Here is a 27,288-nt window from a genome sequence, read left to right as displayed (position 1 = left end):
CCATATATCTACTTCCAAGTTCCAACTAACAGAAAATTCTAGAAGTTAGTTACTGAGCTCAACCCAAAATACGTGTACGCAACTACAACTGTTTTCTGTTGACACAAATCCAAGCGTCCATCTTTCGTTTTCAGCACACAGACTCCTCGTCGCCACCGACGCCATCCAAAACGTCGCCACGTGTGTTCACTCCCGTCACGCGACGAACAATGCGGCTGTAGCTTATTACGGTACAATATCAGGTACGCAATCATCACAGCTGCCCCTTTCTCCGCCGCCAGCGGGCAATAATTAGAATAATCACGAATTATTAGGGGTGATAACGTCATTTTATGTCTTCGACACCGGTTATCGGCTGAAAGCCTGAAAACAGAGGGAGGAGTCGTTGGGAACTTAAAGATATTTTCCAAATTGATAAACCATCATTTTCTTCTCCGATCAAACACGGCGGAAATGGACGGCGGTGGATCTTGCTCCGGCGGCAATTTCAAGCTCTACGAGGAGCTGGAATTGCAGGAGTTTCAGGACCAGTTCGTGATCAAATCCGTCGCGGCTCCGGATCGAGGATTCTCCATCGACCACCGCGACGGCATCATTGAGCCGCTCAACGGTACATAATCTTCGCTTTTTCGGGCGAATTTCATTTTTTTCGCTGATTTTATGTAGCTCAATCAATACTCGTTTCTGATTGCTAGGCGATTCTTCTTCTTCTTCTGTAAGTCCCTCGAAAACCTCGACGATATACGGAGTGGCGGGAACGATCAGATTGCTTGCAGGTAAGTGAATTTCTTTCTTTTACTTGCTTTTGAGTATTTCGAATCGAAAATGTGAAACTTTTTTTGCTATAATTGTATCTTTGTGTGTTTTGAATGGCTAAATTTCCAGGATATGGTGTTTGTTTGTTGAATTGATGTGTTTGGTGCAGGAAATTATGTACTTGTAATAACTTCGCGGACGGAAGTCGGGAATTATCTCGGCTTCCCTGTTTACAGAGTAAACTCGATGAGGTTTCTGTCCTGCAATGAGGGTTTGAAGAATTCAACTGCTCAGGAGGTAAGGTTTTTGATTCATTTTGATGCGTGTACGAAGCGAATGTGAGGAGTGAGTTGGGATTTTTAAAGATTGTGATGTGTTTGTACAGAAAAAAGATGAGGCTTACTTCATGGCTCTGTTGAAAACAGTCCAATCAACTCCGGGGTTGTACTTCTCGTATGAGACTGATATAACACTCAAGTAAATTCTTATACCTAGAGCTCAGCCACAGTTGAAAAAAGTTTTGTATCTGTTAAGGTTCCGAGTTGTATCATGTCAATTTATGTTTCTATTTGGTTAAGTGTTGTGTTAGTTTATTCTAATTATATGTATTTTATCATTTCTACCAGCTTTCAAAGAAGATGTAAGTTAGTTGAAGGATGGATGGCCAAACCAATATGGAAGCAGGTTAGTTGGAGACTTAGATTATTGGGTTTATCGGTCAGGTGCACATAACCATATTGTCCTGGGGTTTATTTTATCCTCAACTCCTTCCGAGTAAGAGGGTTATTAGGGAAAAGAAAGGAACACCACCCTAAGGATTTGCCTACTTTTTTTTTTTGGGTATCATACTTATCTTTTGTTCTCAGGTATAAAGATTGAGCTCAATAAAGATGCCTTCTCAGTTCATATCCTTGAAGACGTGCCATCCTTTGTGCAATTTTTTTATTGTCAAGTGATTCCCCCTTCCCCTTTATCCAAAGGAGTTTCTCTCGGCACTAGAAAGCATGAGTATCGAGTCAACTAACCCACCCACCAGATCATATGGATGTTCATCAGTCTTTTCTTTTAATGTCATTTTAGCCCCCTTCAAATGTTTGCTTTACTCATTACGATTTATAACTAGTAATTGCTTGGTAGTTTTTAATTTCATTTGTGTTTTCAGGCTGACCCTCGATTTGTTTGGAACAGAAATCTTTTGGACGAACTGATTGAGTATAAGGTTAGACTTTCCATCTTCTAGGGCATACGTAGTTAAACAATTTGGAGTATTTTATTGCTTGCCTAAGCCACTTAAATGTATATCTTTAAGGAAGAAAAGCATTTCCAAAAGTTGTTAGTTCTTTGCACACGTATTTTATTGCTAATGCACATTAATTTCTCATGGCAGCTTGATGGGTTCATTATTCCTCTACTACAAGGAAATATCCTGAATTTACTGATTGCTTATGTTTATGACTCTCTCTTTCTCTCTCTCTCTCTCTCTCTCTCTCTCTCTCTCTCTCTCTCTCTCTCTCTCTCTCTCTCTCTCTCTCTCTCTCTCTCCCTGTATGGGGGCATGCATATATGTGCACTTACACTCTCCCTGTATGGGGGCATGCATATATGTGCACTTGTAAGGAAGATGGAGATTCTGAAATTATGTGAGTAATATATTCAACTGGGGAATTTTATGGTGTTCCTTAACCTACATTTAAGCTTCCAGACTGCACAGCTAAAGCTAAAAGGCTCACCTTCCACACTGACGATAGTCTCAAGGAGGTGTACCAGACGTCTAGGTACAATCTTAGAGAGATGATTGATTCTTGTAATCACTTTTGTGTCTGTATTGGCATGTTTTGAAGGACCTAAACATGAAACACTGTAATGTGATCAATTAGGGACAAGAATGTGGAGAAGAGGAGCGAACCTTGATGGAGATGTAGCTAATTTTATTGAAACTGAGCAATTGGTGGAGATTGAAGGTTTCCAGTCCGCATTATTGCAGGTAATTCTCATATGGAGGTTCCAAAAAGAAATGTGTGCTGAAGTATTGTTGTATCAGAATATTTTTAGTTACTATTATGTTTGTTTGCCTAAATAGGACATTAGCTTATATCTTGGTGTCATTGTAACATGATCAACCAAGTTGGTTGAGGATTAAACTTTAGAGAAAAGTATCTTCTGTGCTCCTTGGTGTGAGAAATATCATAATGGTAGAACTTTTTCGTTCTTTTTTGAGGTTTAGGACTTGCCCTTGCATAAATGAAAATTTTGTACAGTTTAACAAGGACAGATTGGTTTTGCCAACTTTTATACAATTAGAGAACTTTTTTGTAACAATACTTTCTAAACATGCACACACTGTTTCATGATTAACCCTTAAGACTGATAGTAGACCGGAAGGTTTGTCATAATTTGATACGAGAAGATTTATTTATCTATTCCTTTTTTCTGAATAAAAATCCTCCATAATATTTTTAATATGTTTTTCAGATTCGAGGTTCAATTCCGCTTCTTTGGGAGCAAATTGTTGACTTGAGCTATAAACCACGACTTAGAATTATTGATCATGAGCAGACGGTAATTTGTTGCCACTTGCCAGATATGCAGCTCCATCCCTTTTTACTTTTTTCTTGGCTTCAAGGTGCACCCCCCTTGTTAGAGTTGTGATCTGAATTTTCCTATCAACTTGCAGTCAAATGTTGTGGAGCGCCATTTTTTTGATCTTTCCCAAAGATATGGAGAGACAATGGCAGTAGACCTAACTGATAAAGTAAGGGTTTCTCCTCTTTTACATTTTTCTTTGAATTTTATAATCTCTGCACACTGATTCACCTTCTGTGTTAAGCTAAAAAGTATGCAATTTTTTTTCCTTCAAATTGTGTTTGTACGACACTCACCATTGTGGCTCTTGGATTTGCGAAATATGCAATGATGTTGTGCTACACAAGTTTTCCTTTTTTTTGTAATATTATATTTAACCTGTATGCAAAGTATGTTGTTTCTTGTATTTCCAGTTAATATAATTTTTTCATTTATTGTTATTTGCAGCATGGTGATGAAGGTCAACTAAGCACGGCATTTTCTGTTGAAATGAAAAATCTACCAAACGTGAGGTGACAATTTGCATACTTATGTACTCATTTTCCCACTTGAAGTAGATTCCTTTTTTGTTTTTGAGGTTGCTTATAATGAGTCAATTCTATTGGTTGGCATTGGGAACAATGTCAGAAATGAGATTTTGCTCTCAACTTAATAGTTAGTACTTTGTGTTTTTGTTGCAGATACGTTTCATTTGACTTTCATCATGTATGTGGTAACTCAAACTTTGAAAACGTAAAGTTTCTGTATGAGCAGATCTCAGAGCAATTTGAGAAGCAAGGGTAATGAAGGCGTAATATCTGGTTGAATTAAGTATGCCAAAATCTAGGTATGCTGGCTATGTATAATACTGTTTTTAATCAAAACTGTTCCAGCTGAGCAGATACTTCCTCGTAGATGCGAAAGGCAACATACTGGAGGAGCAGAAAGGAATTGTCAGAACAAACTGCATTGATTGCCTTGATAGAACAAATGTTACACAGGTTTCTAAGAGAATTATGTTGTGCGATGGATCTCATAATATTTTGTGATGATATTATATACCATATGCCATAGCATGAGTAAACTGAGATTTAACATAAATCGTTTTACTCCTTTTTTATTTGTAGAGTTACTTGGCCCAGAAGTCTCTAGATGCACAGTTGCAAAGAACTGGAGTGCTGGATTCTTCTGAAAGCATTTCCATGTTTGCTGAAGATTATCAAACATTTAGAGCATGTATGGAATTCTTCGTGTCCTGTATCCTATCTTTCATAAATGATCAGACAATGCCCTTGATGAAATGTTGTCCTTATTCTGAATTCTGTTGCTTCAGTGTGGGCTGAGCAAGGCGACGAGATAAGCCTTGAGTATGCTGGCACTTATGCCCTGAAAGGGGACCTGGTTAGGTAAGTTCAACCTAAAGTATGACTTTTTTCTTTTGTCTACAAAAGTATGACTTGAATCATGGCCAATACGTACTCATCCTTTTTTTGACTCATATTTTGGATCCATATTACCGCAGATATGGGAAGCAGACATTTGGAGGAATAATCAAAGATGGGATGAGTGCTCTTTCAAGATATTATTTGAATAACTTTCAGGATGGCATTCGGCAGGTGATCTGCCCCTCTTTCTCAAATATTGAGTATTACTCATCTGCATGAAGGCGAGTGACGTCTACTTGTTTATAGTTGCTTAAAATTAGTCTCAAATTTGTTCAGGATGCTATGGATCTTATCAGTGGCCACTATACAGTTAGAAGGGATACTTCACCATTCCGGGCTGAATCTTTTTCTGTAAGTATAATGAATCTTTCTGAGAAATTGAAGTGCCTGAATTCAATATCCGCTTTTATCCAGTTGTTATCAGTTATTCAGATCCCATTACAGTTGGTAGGACCATCTTCAAGGAACCTCATATTTTAGTTTATGATGGTTTGGGGAGTACTCTGATGGTCCAATTGCATCTCTTGAAAGCAAATTTAGTAAGAAATCATGCCTACCGTGAATACGAGCGCTATTAAATGGATATATTTGTAGTACGAAAGGAAAACTAAAATCGAATTCTGGCAAACTTGATGTTTGGTTGGTTGGTCAGCTTGGCACGTAATCATTGTTAGGTGGCCGTGAATGAAAGTAACTTGTGCCACTTTTAAAATGACGTTCACTGAATCTGTGGTCAAGTTTTAAATGTGAGAACAAACATTGCAGTTTCTACCGGTGGCATCAGCTTTGCTAATTGGAGGGTTGACACTGACATCCGTCACACTTCAGCAAGGTACTACTGTTATTTTGGTTTTGCCTGAAATCTTGTAGTCCGTGGAACTTTGTTCTCAATTGTGAGTTCTATTCGATCGACTAAGACGTGAGAAATTTTAAATCCTACTTGCAGCTGGTCGAAATGCCCAGCAATATATGTCTTCTGTTCTTTTGGCTGGAGTGACTGCTGGAGTAGCGGCAGTGGTGAAAGCTAACGGAAGGCAATTCTGTTCGAGACCTCGCTTGTGCAGACTTGTATAACATTGTTCTAAACTCGTTCAAACGGTAGTTTTCGAAAACTCTGCAAAATGTATTACCATGACGTTACTGTTGTTGCAAGCCTTGTAAGTTATGAGATACGATAATTTTTACAAGCGATTTATGGTTAAAATGGTATATGTGGTACGATAAATTTTGTGTTTACAGAGGATCAATTATTGTGTTTGATGTGCTTAAAATTCACGTGTCAACATCTGAACGCGAAAGATAAGTAGGGAAAAAAATGCGTGGGAAAGTAGTTAGCATTTCTTATTCAATATGTCCTTGAAAAACTGTATATTAAAGAGAAATGCTAAGAGGTTTCTTTCAAAAGTGAACTCTCTATGAATTCTTTGTCATTTCATGTTTTTAGCATAATATTGTACAATGTTGATGCATAAATTTACGATAAACTGAGAGGTGAAAGAAAATATATAAACAGTCTCAAAATCACTTTGAGAGAATTCCCGAACATTTTTTTAAATTAAATTGATCCCCAAATTTCCATGTGGACACGACAATTTCCCGATAAGCAGGGCAAGACTTCAGAATCAGTAAGTCAACTAGTCAACTCAAAAAGCTATCTCACAATTCCAATTTCTAATTTTCTAAAATGTGAAAAGTTTTCCACTTGCCCTGCCTGAAGAAGTACGATCATTTCCGCAAGAAGAAAAACATGAGCATGAATTTAGTGCAAATGCCGGAGAGCACGCCCGTTTATCAAGTAGGCGGTGATCGATTTGCAAATTTTGTTTGTCCTTGCCTCAATATAGAGGAGTATGATTTACATGGAATAGGTTCAAGCCACAGTTACACTTCAGATTATAACAAGGGGTGTGCTATCCACACATCTCATTTTACTTCTCACACACCCCTTGATAATTTATGTCAGTTGATCTTGTTCAATTCATCCGATCTAACCGCTGAAAATTAAAAAGGTGCGTAAGAAGTAAAATGGAATGTGTGGATATCACATCCCTGTAACAAAATATGACGTGTAAGTTTATGCTCACTTGAAACTTCATTACTAGACTGCGAAATCACTGCAGCAGTGAACTTATCCTATGCGAATTACCTTTGCAAAGAATATGCATAATTAGTAGATATTGCGTGAAGTAAAAACTCTACAATCAAAATCATTAGAGTTTTTCTTTGTTAGTGATTTTCCCATGCCAAGGTTTTTTTTCGTACTGCTTTCTTCGTCCTTATACCTTTTTAATACATTTGACATTATCTACATTAAGGGATGAGAGAGTGGGTTCAACCTCACAATAGGAGTGGCATAGCCATAGTAATTTTGTTCAAGTTCGCATTTGGTGAGAATCGAATCTAAAACCTATCACTTACAAGTTGTTGGGGGCCAAAAATGTCACACACCAATTCAACCAGGTCTCAATGCACAATTGTCATGCAAAGCCTACATTCAAGCCCAAGCCCAAGCACATGCCAAGGCACAGGATCGACAAGGAATATATTTACAAGCATGCCATACCACGAAGATTAAGCCGGATATTCACGCCATGCTCATGCCTATTCGTCACGCCATGCTTCCTTAGCCACTATTCATGCTAAGCCCAAGTCACATATTCGGGGCTTGCCAAATGTATTGTGATGTGGATGGTTATGGAAGGTTATCGAGCTTACGTGGAATCAAGGTCATGGAAGACTTTGGGTTGCTTGGGAGCCCAAAGATCCCAGCCCATACCCTTTGAGAGAGAATAGCCTAGTTTATCCCTTTCCCTAGCAAGTCAATCCCCTTAGGACTAAACTAGATTCTTGCATTATTTGCATGTTAAGCCCAGTAAGTCAAGCATTTAATGCTAACTTTCCCTTCCCAGCCCACACAGACAGCCAACACTCGAAAACCATAAAGTGCGTTAGCAGAATTAGCGTCTGAGGAAGGCCGCCCTGGGAAAGGCGTGTCTCGAGAAGAAGCAATATGCAAGTCTCAACAATACAGTTATCTTACACCAAAAGGGGAGTGATAGGAGGCCTAGGGAGAAAGGAGGGGAGGACCAAGCCACAAAGGGAGATTCTCTTGAAATCTAGAGAGGAACCTTTCACTTACATAAGGAGGGAGATTAACAGATTTAGAGATTAATAGAGAGGGAGATATGCAAAACGCAGGAAGAGAAAACCACCTAGGAAATAAGTCCAAAGAGTTCTAGTTAGCCCAGAAGCATATTCTAAGCCTTAAGAATCACCACCCAAGCAACCTTAATGATTTCCATAGCTTTCCATCAAGCATCCCAACCATTAGAAGCCTTATTATCACCCTAGGAAAGTCCAGATTATCCAGCAAAGAATGCCATGCAACTATGTAAATCCCTTCTCTCTCACGTAAGCCAATAATCTTTTAGCTTCCATACCACGCTTCACTTGAGCAAGTTATTATCTTGATTAATCATGCTATCTTCGAGTCGTTGATGTTACCAGGGTATTTCCTAAGACAAACTATCTCTTTTGAGATATACCGGGACTTGGTACGAATCTGCAACAAGGGAGACAAGATGATGTTCTCAAAGCCCAAATCCAACTCGACCTAAAAGTCTCCCAACACAAGTGAAAATGAATATCACTAGACTATAGTACTAAATGACGTCTTTATACATTTATTCTCTTTTAATTTACTCAATCAATATAGTATAATAAATAAATAAATGTAAAAAGAGAAAATGAGAGTTCCATTTTATTAATCTTCGTTTGAAGATCATTCCTACAACAAATTATTCAAATTGGTGTGTCATGAATGGAGGTTGTGAGTGGCGAGTATCGTGGTGGTCACGAACGGAGAAAAGTTGCGCTGTCAAGAACGTAGAGGAAATAGGGTGGGTAGTTGGTCAAATCTAATATGGATCGTATATAAATGGTAGTTGGAGTCGGCGGCAAAGGCTGAGATTAAATACCAATTTTCAGATTAATCAAATAAGGCCGATATCTTCACGGATTAAATGCTTGATGGTTGTGCGTCGTGAGTAGAGCGAAACAATTCTTTATTTTTGATTTTTTGGAATTTATTTATTTATTTAATGCTTTACTAATCCCAGCGTATCCAATTGAGTTATTTACATCAAATATTAGACAAGTATTCCAACATATCCCTTCCAATCCTAACTTAACCAATTTCAATTACAATCAGTGGCAGAGTCAAGATTTGGAGGGTCTTTACATATATAGGTAATTTGAACTCGATACATGAAAAATTAAAAAATAAGAGATGAGAGTAATTTAGTGGGTGGGCCATGTATCCTAGTTTTCATATAATTTTTAGTTTTTAAATTTTAATTAAGGGTATATGTGGTAAGATAAATGTTGTATTTCTAAGGGGATTAATTATTGAGTTTGATGTGCATAAAATTCACGCGTCAACATTTGAAAGGCGAAAATTTGATGTGACTGAGAGTATAAAGATAGTCACATTTTAAAAAATTTCTTTAGCATTTCTCTAAATTAATATGATCCCTAAGACTATTTCCAAAGGAAATGTTAAATTATAAGAGTCAAATTACAATTGAAAGCTGATGTGGTAATCTGAAGTCTTATGTCAAATATTATTTTATTATTTAAATAGAGCTTTAAATGATTGTAATTATTAAAAAAATGTTGAAACAAACTTTTTATTGGTTGAAATGTTAGTGGGATAAGAAACCCACTATTAAAATAAATTAAAAATAAATTTGACATTGATGAATTTGACATCAAATTAATAAGCTTTCAAATCCAGTCAACAAATAACATTTCGATTGAAGAGACTTTTAATATTAAATATATACAGTGGCATTCCATCTAGGATTTTGATATCTCCTTTGAAGATGTTCTAAATTCCAGTGTGGGCACGATAGTTTCTTGACAAGTAGAGAAAGACTTCAAAGTCAATAAGTCATCTAGTCAACCAAAAAAGCAATCTCACAATTCCAATTTCTACAATGTGACTTATTAACTTATGCGAAGGGTTTCCAGTTTCCACTAGCCCTTCCTGAATGAAGTAGTACGATCATTTTCGCAAGAAGAAAACATGAGCATGAACTTGGTGCAAATCCCAAAATGCACGTCCGTTTATCAAGTAGGTGGTGATCGATTTGCAATTTGTTGTCCTTGTTTGGATGTAGAGAAGAAGTATGATTTACATGGAATATAGTCAAGTCATCGTGACGTTTCAGATTATACCAAACATGATGTATAAGTTCATATTCACCTAAAATTTTATTTATTAGACAGTGAAATCAATGGTCGTGATGAACTTATTATATGCGAATTACTTTCTTATAGAACACTACACGATTAGTGAATGTTGCCTAAAGTAAAAACTGTACAATCAAAATCATTAGAGTTTTTCTTTGTTAGTGATTTTCCCATGCCTTGTTTCATTTTTTTCGTACTCCTTTCATCGCCTTTATACATTTTATTAATATATTTGATATTATCTATACCAAGGAACGAGGGAATAGGCTAAACCTTATAATGAGACACCCATAATAATTTGATTCTAGTTCGCATTTGGTGAGAATCAAATATAAAACTTCTAACTTACAAGTGAAGAGGAATATTACTAGACTATAATACTAAGTGACGTCATTATACTTTTATTCTCTTTTAATTTACTCAATCAATATGTTAAAATAAACAAATAAACGTAAAAAGAGAAAATGGGAGTTCTATTTCTTTCCGATAGGGAATGCACATGTACCCAATTTTCTTATAACATATATTAATCGTATAAATTTCTTAATCAAAACCATTCAATTTCTTCATTTCAAAATCATTCTTACAAAAAAAATTATTTGAATTGGCATGTTATGAGTGCTTATCTTTGGCTTGCTTGAAATCTTGACACATATAAACTATATATTAATAAAACCCTATTTGTCAATCAAAAGAGGAAGAAAATACTATTTAGTCTTCCATTATAACAAAAAAATTATGGGCAGTAATAAAATTTCATAAAACCAAATTTGTTGTTTTTTATTTATGCTTTACCTACATGCGTTTTTAACATCTTTCTAATATTTAAAAATAAAAAACTCTCTCTCCCTACCCCAAACCCCACCCCCCCCCCCCCCCCCCCCGGCGCGAAAAAAAAAAAAAAAAAAAAAACCCTGATCCACCCAAACTCAACTCCTCAGTGGTTTGCAATTTTTGTTCACATGTGCCACCTCTAACCCCGACGATATCGCCACCCCCTCCCCAAAACCCTGATCCACCCAAACTCAACTCCTCAGTGATTTGAAATTTTTGTTCACATGTGCCACCTCTAACCCCGACGATATCGGTCCCGTCATCACTAAATCAAAATCATTAATTTAGTTCTTGGATGTCAAACTTATGAAGATCCTTATATACAAAACTGTCGTTGAACTCAATCTCGCAGTAGTAGTTTTCTTACATTTATCGCGAAGAAAATCAAGTGGCAGATTGTTTGGCAAACTATGGTGTTGATCATGTTGGGGTTCATTGGTCGGATTCTTGTCCGCCTTATGCATTTGCAGCTTTTGCTCATAATCTTTTGAAGCTTCCAAATTTTCGTTTTTCTTTGAAGTTTTCTTAATTGATTTTTGTTTCTAATAATTCTTGCTTCTTTACCTTTTTTTTTTCTTCAGTATATATTCACAATAATATCTTTTTTCCATGATGGCAATGCTGGAACAGATGTATCATTATTGTTTTAATTAAAAATATATATTAATGGTAAAAAATAAAAAATAAAAAAAAAATCTCACGGTAGTTTCCAACGCCATAGCCTCCGGTTTTGAGTGGGTTTGGTAATGTGGAGGATCTGGAAGGAGACGACGATAGTTGGGGTTCTAAGTTTGTGGTGTGGAAGATCTCGAAGGAGGAGACGGATGTTCGTCGGTGCAGTGGTGGTGGGCGGTGTTGAGTGGGAGTGGCAGGACGGTTGGGCTTCTGGCTTTTCAAATTCCATTTTTGTTGTTTAGTTATTTTTTAATTATTTTTCAGAAAGTTAACAGCGTTTAAGCGTTGAGTTAGGGGTGGACAGGTGTCAAATTCCCTTTTCTTAGTTTCGCCACTTTCTTCCACTTTCCACTAGACAAAATGTAGCAGGGAAGAATTTAAGTCAACAAATCAATCCATAAATCAATCTCATAATTCCACAATGTGTCATTTGCTACACGTTATATGTTCATAAAACTCAAAGTACGTTGTAGGGAATAACTTTTCATTTTGAGGAGACTAAAAACAATAGCAAAGATTAATGTAAATAATATCATTTGTTTCAAAATAATTTTTTTTTTATCACTCTAGCCTCTAGACCCCATAAGTTGTGGATTAACATTGGTCTTGCTCTTCCATCATTCCTTAGTTATATTTACTTAAAAATGACTGAGGATTAAACATTTAAATTTTACTTTAAAATGTATTTATTTCTGCTTCCTAAATGTGGCCACTAAATTATTTGTAGCATATTTACTTCCTTAATGAGTTGGAATTTGTTTTGGAATTATTTTCATTCTTGATTGCTCTACCTTTGTTAACACATTCAAAGTTTAAATTATGTGGATCTCATGTTGCAATCCGTAATTCAATATATACCTAAAAATTCCAGATTAAATTGATTAGAAGAAAGAAGAGATCATGATCTCATTACCGACTTCACAAATTCCGGTGAGGAGTGAGGACACGACAATTTCTTGATAAGTAGGGCAAAGACTTCAAAGTCAACACGTCAACTAGTCAACCCAAAAAGAAATCACACAATTCCAATTTCCACAATGTGACATAAGCAAGGTTTTTAAATATTGGTTTCAACATATAGTTTCTCAAGCCAAAATGCTAAGGAGACTCTCTCAAGTGCGAAACTCTCCATTGACTCTCTGGTGCCTCATATTTTTAACACAATATTTTATAATGTTGGTAAGAAAATTGATATTAAACTGTGGGGTAGCAGAGAGTTCATAAAAAATACTACTTTGAAAAAGTCTCCTTAGCATTTCAAATTCTAGTCTATGAAAATGAAGGTCAATGTGGTACTTTCTTTAACAAGTCTTAAACTTGTTCTCGTTTTACTTTCAAATTTTCCTCAAAAAGGATTTTTTTTTTGTTTGTTTAGTAATTACTACTTCAACAGTCCTTTACATTATTCCCATTTTTCAAGTCATCACAAGAATTTAATTTGAGCAAAAATTACATGACAGAGCATTTATTAGATTGAAATACTGCACCCAGTCCCAAATCAAATAATTATATATATATATATATATATATATATATCATATGTATTAGGATGGAAAGGCACCCAAGAGCACTAAGGTATTGGCTTAGTGGGGTGTGAGTCAATGCGACCCTTGCTATGTTTTTCAAACCAAACCACAATTAACGGAGAAAAACATGAACAAGAATTTATAATCCATTTCCACTACTTCTCATGGAAATTTCCGAGTTGATGATTGCTTTATTCCAAGTCCACGGTCAACCCTCTTTTAATATGACTCGTTTAGTTCTAGACTTAGATTAGGTTGGTTAACTCATAAAACTCAAGGTATATTAAAGGAAAAGTCTTTTATCACTTAGTAATATTGTTTAGTGATATTTCTCTTACAAGAGGTCTTAGGTTCGAATCTCCAGAGTGACGAGTTCGTAGCCAATTTATTCTCCATCCTTTAGACCATCTTCAGCTATTGGATTAAACCTAAAATTCTTAACCCAGAAAATTTATGTTTTAGCCCACAAACAATTTTTATGCTCTAACCCTTCTAGATTAAATTTTTAACCCAAGATTATTAAAGAATGAATTTTAAAAAGAAATTATGTAAACTTTTTAAAGAAGGAATTTATGATAATTTTTTCCTTAAAGTAATTTTAAAAAAAATTATGTAAACTATCATAATCTAATTTTATGAACATTTGAACCTAAAAATATTTAAATTCCAATTAATATTGAAAAATTACTAAACCGACACCATGAAATTCGTGGAACACTAAAAAAGATATATGAAACACATAAAAATAATTATTTTAGCCATCAAATTTAAATTTGGACCGTTAGATATTTTTTTTACCGTTAGATTTAATCGTATTAGATCTTAACCGTTAAATTTAATAAAATTATAAATATGAAACTAAAAAAAATAAATATATATGAAACCTAAAATTTGAGTTTTTCTTCAAGGGTTGGAGTAGATCTTAGAGTGTGTGTGTGTGTGTATTTTTTTGTCAAATGATGAATTTTTTTATATTAGATATTAGATTAGCCACTAACAGGATTTGAACTCATGTTATGCAAGAACTTAATACATTTCCATCATTGTGATAAAGAGTCACTTGCTTAAAGTGTATATATATTGATGCTTTTGCTTCCTCTCCTTACTCTGCCCCCACACGTAAACCCCACCTCTCTGCATATTCTTTTGCTTCCCCTTTCCAATTAATAGTCCACAATCCACACACACCCTCCATTTCTAGCTTTTGCCTTCAAAGCCCTTTGTTCTTGCTTTTGCCTTCAAAGCCTTTTCGTCTCGTGACTGCACGGTGACTAAAGCGATTAGTCACAGAGTAGGCACCCAAAACGTCACTGTCGCGGTCAGAGGTTACGAAAACAAAAAGGTGACCACTGCTTGTTTTGTTTTTGTTTTAATTGTTTGATGTTTTTGTTTTGTATGTTTGATTTGGAAGAACTTATGAAGACAGGTTGAGTGCTCTTTCATGATATTGTTTGAACAATTTTCATGATGCCATTCAGCACGTAATCTGCCTCTCTTTCTCAAATATTAAGTTTCAACTTTATATGAATCCCTTTTTTTTTTTTTTGTAAGTATTTGAGTAAAATATAATTCATTATTTATTAAAATAAGTCCAATCTCTTGATTTTAAAATTATTTTATTATCAATAATTGTCTCTTTAATGATAAAATTTACTGTAAAAATTAAAATTATTTCTGTACATCTCTTTGATTATTTATTCTTACTTATTTATCTTTTTGTTATGCCTTCTTCTTCTTCTTCCTGCTGTAAACTCCATTTATAGATTTAATTTTTATAATCAACCTATATCACAAGTTAATTGTATTTATCTACTGTATGACATATTCTTTTTTATAATCAACCTGTATCACATATTATGTTTTGTACATTTTAGTTAAGTTTCAAATATAGCTTATAGGTATAATATACATTGATATATTTGTTACTTGACTTAGGTCGTATATTCTGTAGATCGGTTTATGTTATTATATTAGTTTTTTGTTAGAAGATATTAAGTAGATTTGTTGGAATTAGAAGATGAATGAAATTAGAAGATTTTCAATTCTCTAATATTTTAAAAAAATGTAAAAAATAGTATAAAAGAAAAAAAAAATGGAGAAAATTTAATACTGGACTTCACTAATAGCCATGTTGATTTTTTTTACCTAAATCTAAACGCCCCTACCAACATTAGTTGGAAATTTTGCAAATATTAGCACTATTAAATTAAAATTCATGCAGTTGTAACACCATATATGCAAATATATGGTTTATATAACTAGAATGGCAAGAGATTAACATGTAGAAGCTCCAGAAGATGATGCCATAGTAAAAAACTCCCAACAAAACTCAGTGAACCTTTCCTCTCTTGCAGAAAATAATATGCTCGGCTCATAATAGATTTAAGTCCAATAATGAGCTTAGTATCTGTGACAGTAGAGGCCACTATATATCAAACATAATCCTAGCCAAAACTAATGAGGAATCCCTGTCAAAATCCATATAGGAAACTGAATATGTTTCCTTGTCCAGTGGGAAATCAATTTCAATGTCATAATACAATGCTAATATAAGACTAGAATATCAACATTCACAAAGGGAATTAATTATGAATAAAATTTGATATAGAATTAAAGATATTGAGAAAAGAAAAAAGTGCAAGACCTTTGAGCTTGTTTCTAATTTCTTCACAAACATAAGAACAAAAAAAAAAAAATGAAAAAATTGAGTGCAGATAAAACCTTTTGAATTTCAATACAATTTTCTTTCATGATATTCATATTTTTCATACTTTCTGCATATCCCAAGAAAGCTTATAACTTCACTTCATTTTACTATAGTCTAAGCATGTTAAAAAAATTGGGAGGTGAAATGATTTCTTAACAAAAAAAGGTTAGATATAAAAAGAAAAGGAATAGTGCAGGCATTGGTTCAAGAGAAGCTAATGTTACCTTGAATTGACGACAAATAGTCCTTATCCTGACGTCAATCAAGGTAATATAAAAAGAAACTACACCTGTGCAATGGTCATAGATAACAAATAAAGGTAGACATAAAAAGAAAAGGAATAGTGCGTCAGACTTTTATGGACACGATATGTATCTCCTCTCAGAATTTTCAAGGGAAGTGTGTTTTATGTCTAGCATATAGATGAGTATAGTGGGTTGGGCCTTATAGCGTAGGACTTAGGGGTTTAACCACTTTCAAAGCCACTTATACGATCTCTCGAATCATTCATTGTGCATCTTGATGTCATTTTAATATCTAACCTTTTTGAAATCTAAGCTTATCATTTCGCATGATACAATAAAAAAGGTATAAACACACCAATGAAGCAACTTTTTATTCCCAAAGGTCAATTTTATAGGTTTTGCTTGCTTTTAGCAACTCAGCAACAAATAAAGAATCATTGTGAAATACAAAATATCCATTGCCAAAAACTCAGTAAAAAAACAAGGAATCAATAAACCATTAAGGAAAAACAACAAAGAAAACCATTAGGTTACTATAGTCAAGCGTTCCCATTTGCCTTGGAATGGGGGTACCACCTTAGACACATATCCAAAAGTAGTATAGTTATTTAAAACAATGACTCGGTCTTATCACTTGTAGCCATGTTTCCAATTGCTGCATTTCTTGTGTTTTATTTTATTTTTCTCTAATCCAACATAAATCACATACATAGTTCACAACAACAACAAAGTCATTTTCCATTAAGTGAGATTGGCTGTATGAATCCTAGAACGTCATTCCACTCGGTTCTGTGCCACGTCTTCCGTTAGATCCAAGTACTCTAAGTCTTTTCTTAGAGTCTTTTCCAAAATCTTCCTAGGTCTTCCTCTACCCCTTCGGCTCTAAACCCTTGTTCTGTAATCGCATCTTCTAACCAAAACATCAGTAGGGATTCGTTTCACATGTCCAAACCACCGTAACTGATTTTCTCTTATCTTGCCTTCAATTTCGACTACTCTTGCTTTACCTCCAATATCCTCATTCCTAATCTATCCTTTCTCGTGTACCTACACATCCAACAAAGCATTCTCATCTCTGCTACACCCATTTTATGTACGTGTTCATTCTTCACTGCCCAACATTCTGTGCCATAAAGCATTGCTGGCCTTATTGTCGTCCTATAAAAATTTCCCTTGAGCTTCAATGGTATACGACGGCCACACAACATGCCGGATGCACTCTTTCATTTGATCCATCCAGCTTATATTCTATGAGTAAGGTTTCCATCCAACTCTCCGTTCTTTTGCAAGATAGATCATAGGTAGTGAAGGCGGTCGCTCTTTGATACTTTCTGATCTCCAATCCTCATCCCTGACTCATTTGAGTCTCCGTTTGTACTGAACTTGCACTTCATATACTTTGTTTTGACCTACTTAGATGAAGACCTTTAGATTCCAAATCTAAAACCGGGTCTTAGAAAATCTTATTAATTTCTCAACTAACAACCTTTAGCTCCAAAGTAGTTCATTACTCTAATCTCAAAATTCCTCCACTCTTCTTTGTGAGTATAAAGACATTCAATTTTTGCCACATAAACAAAACAGGTATAATAATTTTTTTTTTTTTTTCAAACTTGAATTTGGCTTATCACTTCAGAAATTTAATCTAAGAATTCTACAAAACATACAAAAAATTATTAAATTCGAGATAAAATCACACAGAAAAAAAACCCAGAAATTTAACGAAACATTCTCCAAAACCCATAAAGTTAAGAGGAAAAAAAAAATCTACAAAATGATGAAAAATTTACTAAGACCCAATTATATTGATCATAAATTTGAAGTAGATCTTCATACCTGAGGTGCTGAGAAATCGTTTGAGACCAAGTCGACGCCAGCCTTCGCCGAAATCGTTGCAAAAACGTCGGAAAACTCATGAGTTTTAGGGATAAAATCACAACAAATGGTACATTCAAGGGATAAATCTGACCTAGGGAGTGAGATTGGGTATGGACTTCAGTTTGTGAGGTCGAAAGGATGAGAATGGTGGTTGTTTGAGGTGTTTCTGGGTTCGTGGGTAGGGGGATGTCGAGAGAAAGAGAGAAAGAGAACGACGATCAGAGGCGTGGTAACATAAACTAAGCGAGGGCCAAAATTTGAAAAACATTGCACTTATGAACAGTATTTCAATTTTAGTTTAAATTAAATTTTTTCTTCCAAGTCTAGTTAATAATCCAAATTTTCTTTAAACTTTTCCTTCTAAATGTTACTTGTGACTGACTCTTGTGTGGCCAAAAGATTAATTAAGAATTGACAAGGTTCCCCCCCCATTTGAAAAATCTCCTCCATTCCTCGTAAGATGTACGGCAGGGTGGAGCTCTATTATTCTTGCTTTGTCCTTACAGTTGCCATCTCATTTTTTTGTAAACATATTGAATCAAGCGTTTCTTCTATGCGATAGCATTTCTTTTCTTTTATGCATTTATGCAAATTCAACTTCGTTAATTAACTTGTTTTGCTCTCTGTCTTAGAACAACGATGGACCATTCATGTACCAACTGTAAGCTGGTTTTGTTCAAATTCCTGCATGCGTTCTTTCTTTTATGGATGAGCACCTGCCTCGAATCTACAGCACTTCGTAGCCTTACTCTGCTTGGAAATGAATGTGATCGCTTGGCTCTGCTAGACTTCAAGAAAAGAATAACTTCAGATCCTTTGGATGTCATGAGCTCGTGGAATCATTCCATCCATTTCTGCAGCTGGGTTGGGGTTTCTTGCCACCGTTCCACCAAAAGAGTCTTGATGTTGAACCTGGAATCTCAAAAGTTGGTAGGCTCCATTCCACCTTCCGTTGGAAATCTTACTTATCTTACTGGAATCAATTTGGGTGCCAACAACTTTCATGGGGAAATTCCTCCAGAAATGGGTCGTCTACAAAGCCTACAATATCTCAACCTTTCTTATAATTCCTTCCGTGGGGTAATTCCAACTAATTTGTCACAATGCACACAATTAAAAGTGCTTGATCTACAAGACAATCGGATTATGGGGTCCATCCCCAACCAACTTAGTTCATTGTTGAATTTAAAATGTCTGTTGCTTTATGGTAACAGTCTCATTGAAACCATCCCACCGTGGATAGGAAACTTTTCTTCTTTGCGGTTCCTTTATCTTGGGAGCAACAATTTGCAAGGAAGCATACCAAATGAGCTGGGGCATATAACAGGCTTGGTGGAATTCATAGTTGAGCTGAATAATTTGTCTGGTATGGTCCCTTCTTCAATCTATAATGTTTCTTCCATACAAATTTTCAGTGTTGCTGTCAACCAGTTGCATGGAGAGCTACCACCAAATCTCGGCACTATGCTTCCTGATCTCGCAGAATTTTACTGCAATGAGAACAAATTCACAGGAAATATTCCTATATCATTGTCAAATGCTTCTAGACTTCAGATTCTTGAATTTTCTGGAAATGGCCTATCTGGGACAGTCCCTGGTGAAAGTGTAGGAAGCTTGCAAAGCTTATTGAAGCTAACCATGGAATTCAATCAATTAGGAAATAGAAAAGTTGGTGACTTGAGTTTTCTCAGTTTCTTGGCTAATTGCACTAGTTTGGAGGTTTTGGCACTTAGCGGTAATAATTTTGGAGGAGCAATCCCGGGATCCATAGCCAACCTTTCGACCCAACTTAAGTATCTCACACTGGGGGGAAATTTTATACATGGAAGCCTCCCTAACGGCATTGGAAACCTTATAAACTTGACCGCTCTAAACTTAGAAAATAACCATTTGGACGGTAGTGTCCCGCATGAAATTGGGAAGCTAGAGAAGTTAGAGAAACTGTCTTTGGGTAGTAACGAATTTTCTGGGTCAATCCCGTCTTCCCTTGGTAACATGACTTCATTGTTAAACCTCCACATGGAGTTCAACAGGTTTGAGGGTAACATACCTCCAAGTCTAGGAAACTACCGAAACATTTTAGATCTTAACATTTCAAGTAACAACCTTACGGGCACCATACCTAAAACCCTTATGGAGCTTTCAACCCTTTCAGTTTCTTTAGACCTGTCTGACAATTATTTAACTGGTTCGCTGCCCTTTCAAGTGGGTGATTTAGTGCATCTCACAGAGCTATATGTATTAAGAAACAATTTATCAGGTGAAATCCCGAGCAACCTTGGCAGTTGTACTAGTTTGGAGCGCTTGTATTTGCAAGGTAATAAGTTTGAAGGAACAATTTCTCAATCTCTTAAAGATTTAAAAGGCTTGGAAAGACTTGATATTTCAAGCAACAACTTGTCTGGGCAGATTCCTGAGTTCATAGGCGAGCTTGGTGCTCTCAAGTATCTCAATCTTTCGTATAATGATTTTGAGGGTGAGTTGCCTAAAAAAGGTATTTTTGCAAAAACCAGTGGTGTCTTTGTTGTTGGAAATCATAGGCTTTGTGGTGGCATCCCACAATTCTATTTACCTTCATGCCACCCAAAAAAGCACCATTCATCTCGAGGACTATTTTCCCCAAAAGTAGTCATCCCTATAGCCTGTGCACTTGCAATCATAATTGCTCTATCATGCCTCTTTGGTGCTTGTTCAATGCTGAAAAAGTCAAGAGATAGACTCATAACTTCACGTTCTTATAAGGATTGGAAATCAGGTGTCTCCTACTCACAACTCTTTGAATCAACTAATGGATTCTCTGTAGATAATCTGATTGGTTCAGGAAGTTTTGGTTCTGTTTATAAAGGGATAATTCCTAGTGATGGAACAGCAGTTGCTGTTAAGGTATTCAACCTTCAACAACAAGGAGCCTCCAAGAGTTTCATAGATGAATGCAAAGTTTTAAGGAGTATAAGGCATCGTAATCTTCTCAAGATCATAACTACATGCTCAAGCATTGATAATCAGGGCCAGGACTTCAAAAGTCTAGTTTTCGAGTTCATGAAAAATGGAAGTCTAGACTCAATGTTGTATCCAAGATATGAGGAGGAATCTGTAAGTAAAAGAATGAGTTTTATGCAAAGATTGAACATTGCCATTGATGTTGCTTCTGCGTTAGATTGTCTCCACCACCATTGGGAAACAGCCATTGTTCATTGTGATCTAAAGCCGAGCAACGTACTTCTTGATAAAGATATGGTAGCCCATGTTGGGGATTTTGGTTTAGCAAGGTTCCTATACGAAACATCAAATGATCCCTCATTTAGTCAAACAATGTCATCTCAGCTAAAGGGTTCTATAGGCTACATTCCTCCAGGTATGAGTTTCTATCATTCTAATTTCCTTTTTATGTTTTTAGTAAATTATTACTAAAAACCAACTAATTAATCTCTATTTATGAAAAATACATTACTGCTTCTTGTTTTTTCTTGGTAAATAAGTAACATATAAATCCAAAGAAGATATTGTTCTAATAGTCCATTGCATTTGACATATTGTATGTATGTCCTGGTAGAGTACGGCACAGGAGGCCAAGTTTCCATACTTGGAGATGTTTACAGCTATGGGATACTATTGTTGGAAATGTTCATAGGTAAAAGACCTACCGATGACATGTTCAAAGACGGAGGCATTTACCAATTCGTAGCCATGGCTTTGCCTGGCCATGTCATGGACATTGTTGACCATTCAATTATCCTCGACCTCGAAGCAGATGGTGATGACAGCGATGACACAGTGCGAGAACAAACTCCATCTAGACGTAACAATTGTGGCCCGGTGAAAGCAAAGAAATTAAAGGAATGCTTGGTTTCAATGATGCATATAGGACTCTCTTGCTGTGCAATGTCACCGAGGGAGCGGATGCCAATGGACGATGTTGTTAGAAAAATGAGCGCAATCAGAGACTCGTACCTCAATGTTTAAAAAGACTTGAGAAGGACAAAGTATGCTGCTCAAAGGAGAAAGGACATGATCATTCATTAATTATATTTTCCACTCTCTACTCACCAAAATTTTCTTTCTATTTTTGCTTTCTTTCTCTTGCTATCGCTTTGAATTTTGTCTCGTTGATGTTTGTGGTGTGTTTACTTATATGACTTGAAGCTTTCGGATTTTAATTTGTGTGGTGCTTTTCAGAATTTTAATGATTAGCGATTTTTGTTGGATAATTTTTTTTATGTTCTTTGTTGAATGGCTAACTTCTGCAAAAAGTATGCAAAAAGTAGAAATTGCAAATGGTCTTAGTAGTGTGAGAGAGAAGGTGGATAGTAACAAAATTGCTAGTTCCATTTTACTTTAATCTCGAGATTTGTTGTTATTGGTGATCTAAAAATGTTATTTTGCCATATTTATAAGTGAAAAGATAAAACAAATTTTCACTTGTAAAAGAGAAGCAGAAAGTTGAGTGATGGTGTGAGCTGAACGTTAAGGTTTAGTGCAAAGGGTTTGGAGTGAATGGGGCATAAGTTAGGAGCATTTTTCCGTTATAGGTGAAATCCTAGGATCGATTATCCACTCCATAAAATTGCTTGTATAAAACAAAACAAAACATTAAATTTAATATGAAAATTGCTAACATTTCTTACAATATGTTTTATTAGAAAAGAACGAATTCTCAAAATTTTTATCAGTCACTTAACTTCACAGTTTGTAAATTTGCGCATAATATCTTTATTATATATGTACGTATGTATTTTAACAAGTTTTGTTTTCCGTACACGTATTAATGATTTGTTAAATTGTATGTTTTTTAAAACTCCAACGTACGATACCTATTTTTCAAGTTTAAAACATGTTATTTTCACATGTTTTTTAATAATACATATAAATTCACACATTTTACCCACATTATTGATTAAATAAATATTAAAATTTTTAAAAATGCCCAAAATTTCCAAGTTTTATTTTAGTAAGGTTATACACATGCGTATTTTTTACATTCTATACCGCTTAACTTTTGACCTTCTTTCTATTTTTACAACTTTCATTTTAGTTTTTGAGTCCGACCGAAACGTTTAGTTTTTGAGTCCTATCGAAACGTGCCAATTTACCCTCCTACCATAAAAATAAATTTTTTTTAAGACTAGTGAAAAAAGCCTCACAAACTTATTTTTATCCAAAATTATCTAATGAACTTTTTTTTAATCATAAGGACAGTTACAAATTTTATGAAGAAATGATTGTCGATAACATTAAACTTTAACTTATTTACGATACATTTACTGCAACCAAACTAAAGTCATGTATGACACTATCACCACCGCTCTCATGTTTTTGTCATTATTATTTATATTTATTCATTATGTGTTTTTATTAAATTACATAAAACCATTTTGATAAAAATGAAGTTATGAACATGAACACTTCTTAATTTTTGTTTGATTTATAAATTTGGCTGTCAAAATTAAAAAGAGTGAAAACTCAAGCTAGGCGAAAATCATCTACCCAATAATAAGTAAGAAAAAAATTGAAATTGTTGTATGAATTTTTAATTGAAACTTAAAATAGTAGGTGAGGTATAAAAGTGAAATATTTAAAGATATTCTATGAGGTTGTAATAGACCTCAAACATGAGGGGTTATTATGTAATTACCCAATTTTTAATTGAAACTTAAAAGAAAGGAAAACATTAGCCCTATTCGATTCTCTCCGTCGGCAGAGCCTTACTTCCCCAATCGCGCCAGTCCCCCCATTTGTGCTCTCATCTCTCATACAGTAGCAGCCCTTGATCTGAGTTCTCTCCAGCTATCTTCGGTAAGCATTGGTCCTTTAGCTACTCGTTCTTCTTATCTAGCTTTCGCGTATGTAGAAACTGCTGCTTACTTTTGAATTTTTTCCATCTGAAATTCAAATTTCTAGCGGAATGCGCATTCGATTACCTGTTTTAGGGTTCCTTTTCTGTGCAATTCATAAATCGTTTCATCTATTTACACAGCCTTTTTAAATCCCAAAATTTGTTTTCTGTGATTGGAATCAGGCAATATCGCTAGCGCCCAGAAGTTGAAAGAGTAATTAGAAATTAAAAAAGGAAAAAAAAAAGTTGGATTTTTGTGGGTTTTTCTGTTTTTGTACTTATGGTTCAATGAACTGCTTTTCATTGAAGATGAAATTACACATTTTCTTGAATTTACATTCTTTGTTAGTTCGTACTCTTGATGAATTGTTAAAAAAGTAAACCACTTTTATTATTTTTGTGCGTAGTAGTAAATGAGTTTGCAAATACTCGTAGCTGATCGATTTGGCGTAAGTTTCATGATTTGTGAATATAAACACCCTGCAATTTGGCATGAAAGTGTTGAAATTATGCAGATTTGCATATTGGGTTAGTCTTGAAATTTTTGAATTTGTAGTAGTGTTATCAATTGATGCAGGAACATTTAAGGGGCTCTCGAAAGCTAAGTGAGTCTGATAACTACATAGCTGGCTAGGGTTCTTGTTAATTTGGGAGTATTTCATGTTTCCTTTATGTTTTGTGTAGCCTATATTTATAGGATTAGGATTTATTAAGTAGTAGGAATAGGATTAATTTGGTAGTTCCTAGTAGAATAAGGATTTCTTAGAAACAAGGATTGGGAATTCTAGGTTGCTGTCCACTAGTCTAAATAGGCTAAGAATGTATTCAGATTTTATCAATATATTCTCAGATATCAGAGTTTCCTCTTGGGTTTCTTGCCATAGGACTCAATTATCTTCGCTCCAAGTTTCCAACTTCAATTAGATTGCTCTTTTATCTCTTCTTTCTGTTTTTTATTGTTTGGATTCTGTTTGTACTGCAATTTGGCGCTATTCTATCTGTTGGACAGCATCTTACTTTACCCTGTTGTTGCAGGAACATGGCGAAGCATCATCCTGACCTGATTATGTGCCGGAAGCAACCTGGAATAGCTATTGGAAGGTTGTGTGAGAAGTGTGACGGTAAGTGTGTAATTTGTGACTCTTATGTGCGTCCTTGCACGCTTGTTCGGGTTTGCGATGAGTGCAACTATGGATCTTTCCAGGGAAGGTGTGTTATCTGTGGAGGGGTTGGAATTTCTGATGCTTATTACTGCAAAGAGTGTACTCAGCAGGAGAAAGATAGAGATGGCTGTCCGAAAATTGTGAATCTGGGAAGTGCCAAAACGGATCTGTTCTATGAACGGAAAAAGTATGGTTTCAAGAAAAGATGATCTTAGTAGGTCAAGTTTCGATTAGCTTCCGGAAATCATTTTGTTGTGTTCATCATTGAGGCTTAGGCTATATTACAATCAGGTGTTTTTCTTAGAAAGCTTGCTTATTCGATATGTTTTGACTGTTGTATTTTCTTGTTCGATATGTTTCCAACCAACTCTAATTCTGTGGCTAGTCTAGCAGAGTAATTTATGACTTCAGTAATTCTCCCTCGTAATCTTTGTAGTTTGTCTGTGGCATCCATCTATGGATGTTTGAAGTCCTCATTGTACTTGGAGCTTTGTTAATCCAATTTTAAATATGCGATTATATGTTCATTATCTCAACTTGGCATTTCCTTTTATCTTCTACTGACATTGCCAAGGGATTCTGCTAAAGATTGCTTGTTGGTTAATGGTTCAGTATGTCAATGCCATACTCTTTCAAAATCCTTCAAAATCTCAATTGAATTCGTTCGGTGTAGTGATTTTGGCCAGATATTGTCTTGTCCGACCATTTGCTTCAGAATTCGATCCCCTTCCCATAGGTTATGGTTGTCAAAAGAAAAAAACCTCGGTATACAATGCGATCCGAAACTTATGCTCTGCAGGTGAACACCTTTGGTAGATGATCCAACCATACAGATTTCGATACCAACCATTCAGATTTCGATCAAGCTTTATACGGTTATTGATAAACCGTGTATTTCAATATGTACGTATATGTATATTACGTTTATGGTAAAATACGAATCATTCTGATGTGTACAGTAAATTGATGCACTCGTAAATTTACAAAGGAGGATAAATAATGAAGAAATAGTTGTATTGTTGGTCGTGATATCAAACATCATTGGTTTTCACGTTTTATGTAAAATAAAATAAAATAAAAAATAAAAAAATTAGAGAGACTTGTTGAGGTGATAAGGACAACCAAATTTTATGTCCCATGCTACGTAGCAGTCCCCTGTACAATCATTGGCTGATCAAAATTGCCAATTGGCAACACCAGCATCCCAAAAGATCATCACTTCCACAACTGGAACAAGTCATGAACCAATTTTAACAAAAATGTCAATTCAGCAGCAGCTTGTTGCTGAATATATCTCATGGCAGCCAAATTCTGTCATCAGTAAAAGTCGAGGAAAATTTGTCATCTTCCCTTCAACTTCACTGCAATTCACAATCACTTGGAACTGTGGTTTAGTTTGATACCTAGTAAGTGACTGATCTATTGAATGACCTAACTCAGCCTTTCATCTTAGAGTAGATTATCCCCTCTGCTTAGACGTAAACTATCGTGGTACCAAAAAATTTTTCATGCAACATAAATGCTACCTCAAATTCGTATACTGTCATGTCGAAGAGATAAGACACATAAAGATGTGTGATTGTTTCATCATAACATCATATGTGCATCTCGCTGTGGATAAGTTTCTCTCCTCTATACAAGACTTGAAGACAGAATATGGAACACCGAAAGTTCCTCTCCCTCTATACATGCCCTAAATTACAACAACCAGAACACTAGTTCCCTTTTTAGTCGAAATAGTCATGTATAAGCCGATCTACCAAACCGACCTTCGCTCATTTTTGTACTCGCCACCCACTTGCCACCAACCTCCTATGCATTATGAGTTTAAGACTTTGTCTACTCATTATTGTAATAGTTTCGAACTTTCTCGCCCTCTTTAATCATTTAAATAAAAAACTGCCCCGTTTAATCAATGTAAAACATTGCCTATTGAGACAGACACTCTCCCCCGAGGGTTTAACCCTCCCCACTCCCCAAACCCAAAACGATGACTTGGCAATAACTATGACTTGGTTTCGCACAATCCCTCCACTTTGCCGCCTTGAGACGTATTGCCCCGTCATCCGGGCAGCCCCGCCTCAAGAATCTAATTGTGTTGATAGATTCACGAGACGGAGATGGCATAAAGGTATCCTTAAATCTCAAGGAAGAAGACCTGGCCATATCTGAAAGCAACAAGGAGCTGCTTGAGTATGCATCTTTAAATCCAACTGTAATTTAGTTTAGTGTTGCTGAACCTTCTATGATCTTTCATTGTTTTGTTTCTTGCTTATGTTTTTCTTAGGTGTGTACTAAATTGGATGTTGGTTTGGTTTTCCACATGACTTTCGATACCCAATGGAGAATATGAAGAACCCAACTTTAGTTTTGTAAATTTTTTGTTCTAAATGAAGGTAACATGGGGATTT

The 27,288-nt window shown here is 35.5% G+C and overlaps 3 protein-coding genes across 3 annotated transcripts; all 3 read left to right on the top strand.

Moving 5' to 3' along the window:
- The first annotated feature begins 332 nt into the window (after positions 1–332).
- LOC137722621 (phosphoinositide phosphatase SAC8-like) lies at positions 333–6,010 on the top strand. Its single transcript, XM_068461664.1, has 20 exons — positions 333–610; positions 696–776; positions 926–1,053; positions 1,142–1,233; positions 1,383–1,440; positions 1,919–1,975; positions 2,144–2,175; positions 2,449–2,531; positions 2,634–2,740; positions 3,229–3,315; positions 3,431–3,508; positions 3,787–3,851; positions 4,020–4,118; positions 4,220–4,319; positions 4,446–4,554; positions 4,652–4,724; positions 4,841–4,934; positions 5,040–5,114; positions 5,529–5,595; positions 5,710–6,010. Exons 1-20 carry the CDS (start codon positions 454–456, stop codon positions 5,835–5,837), a joined length of 1,770 nt encoding a protein of 589 aa, XP_068317765.1. The 5' UTR covers positions 333–453; the 3' UTR covers positions 5,838–6,010.
- Positions 6,011–18,517: 12,507 nt separating this feature from the next.
- LOC137721700 (probable LRR receptor-like serine/threonine-protein kinase At3g47570) lies at positions 18,518–21,844 on the top strand. The gene is made up of 2 exons (XM_068460726.1): positions 18,518–21,236; positions 21,435–21,844. Exons 1-2 carry the CDS (start codon positions 18,521–18,523, stop codon positions 21,842–21,844), a joined length of 3,126 nt encoding a protein of 1,041 aa, XP_068316827.1. The 5' UTR covers positions 18,518–18,520.
- A 1,700-nt stretch (positions 21,845–23,544) lies between these two features.
- LOC137723421 (PHD finger-like domain-containing protein 5A) lies at positions 23,545–25,407 on the top strand. The gene is made up of 2 exons (XM_068462614.1): positions 23,545–23,674; positions 24,750–25,407. The coding sequence occupies exon 2, from the start codon at positions 24,754–24,756 to the stop codon at positions 25,084–25,086; it is 333 nt and encodes a 110-aa protein (XP_068318715.1). The 5' UTR covers positions 23,545–23,674; positions 24,750–24,753; the 3' UTR covers positions 25,087–25,407.
- The last annotated feature ends 1,881 nt before the right edge of the window (positions 25,408–27,288 follow it).

The sequence above is a fragment of the Pyrus communis genome, chromosome 17 (genome assembly GCF_963583255.1).
Source record: "Pyrus communis chromosome 17, drPyrComm1.1, whole genome shotgun sequence".
Taxonomy (NCBI): Eukaryota; Viridiplantae; Streptophyta; class Magnoliopsida; order Rosales; family Rosaceae; genus Pyrus; species Pyrus communis.
Note: the sequence above shows the minus strand (reverse complement) of the source record. Positions and strands in the feature narration are given on the sequence as shown.

Bases quoted from the DNA above. Each gene is read 5' to 3' on its own strand.
- LOC137722621 (XM_068461664.1), top strand. From the start codon at position 454: ATGGACGGCGGTGGATCTTGCTCCGGCGGCAATTTCAAGCTCTACGAG. The intron at 2,176-2,448 runs AAATATCCTGAA...TAACCTACATTT, and splicing joins ATTATTCCTCTACTACAAGG to AAGCTTCCAGACTGCACAGC. The intron at 4,555-4,651 runs GTATGGAATTCT...CTGTTGCTTCAG, and splicing joins TTATCAAACATTTAGAGCAT to TGTGGGCTGAGCAAGGCGAC.
- LOC137721700 (XM_068460726.1), top strand. From the start codon at position 18,521: ATGGACCATTCATGTACCAACTGTAAGCTGGTTTTGTTCAAATTCCTG. The intron at 21,237-21,434 runs GTATGAGTTTCT...ATGTCCTGGTAG, and splicing joins TATAGGCTACATTCCTCCAG to AGTACGGCACAGGAGGCCAA.
- LOC137723421 (XM_068462614.1), top strand. From the start codon at position 24,754: ATGGCGAAGCATCATCCTGACCTGATTATGTGCCGGAAGCAACCTGGA.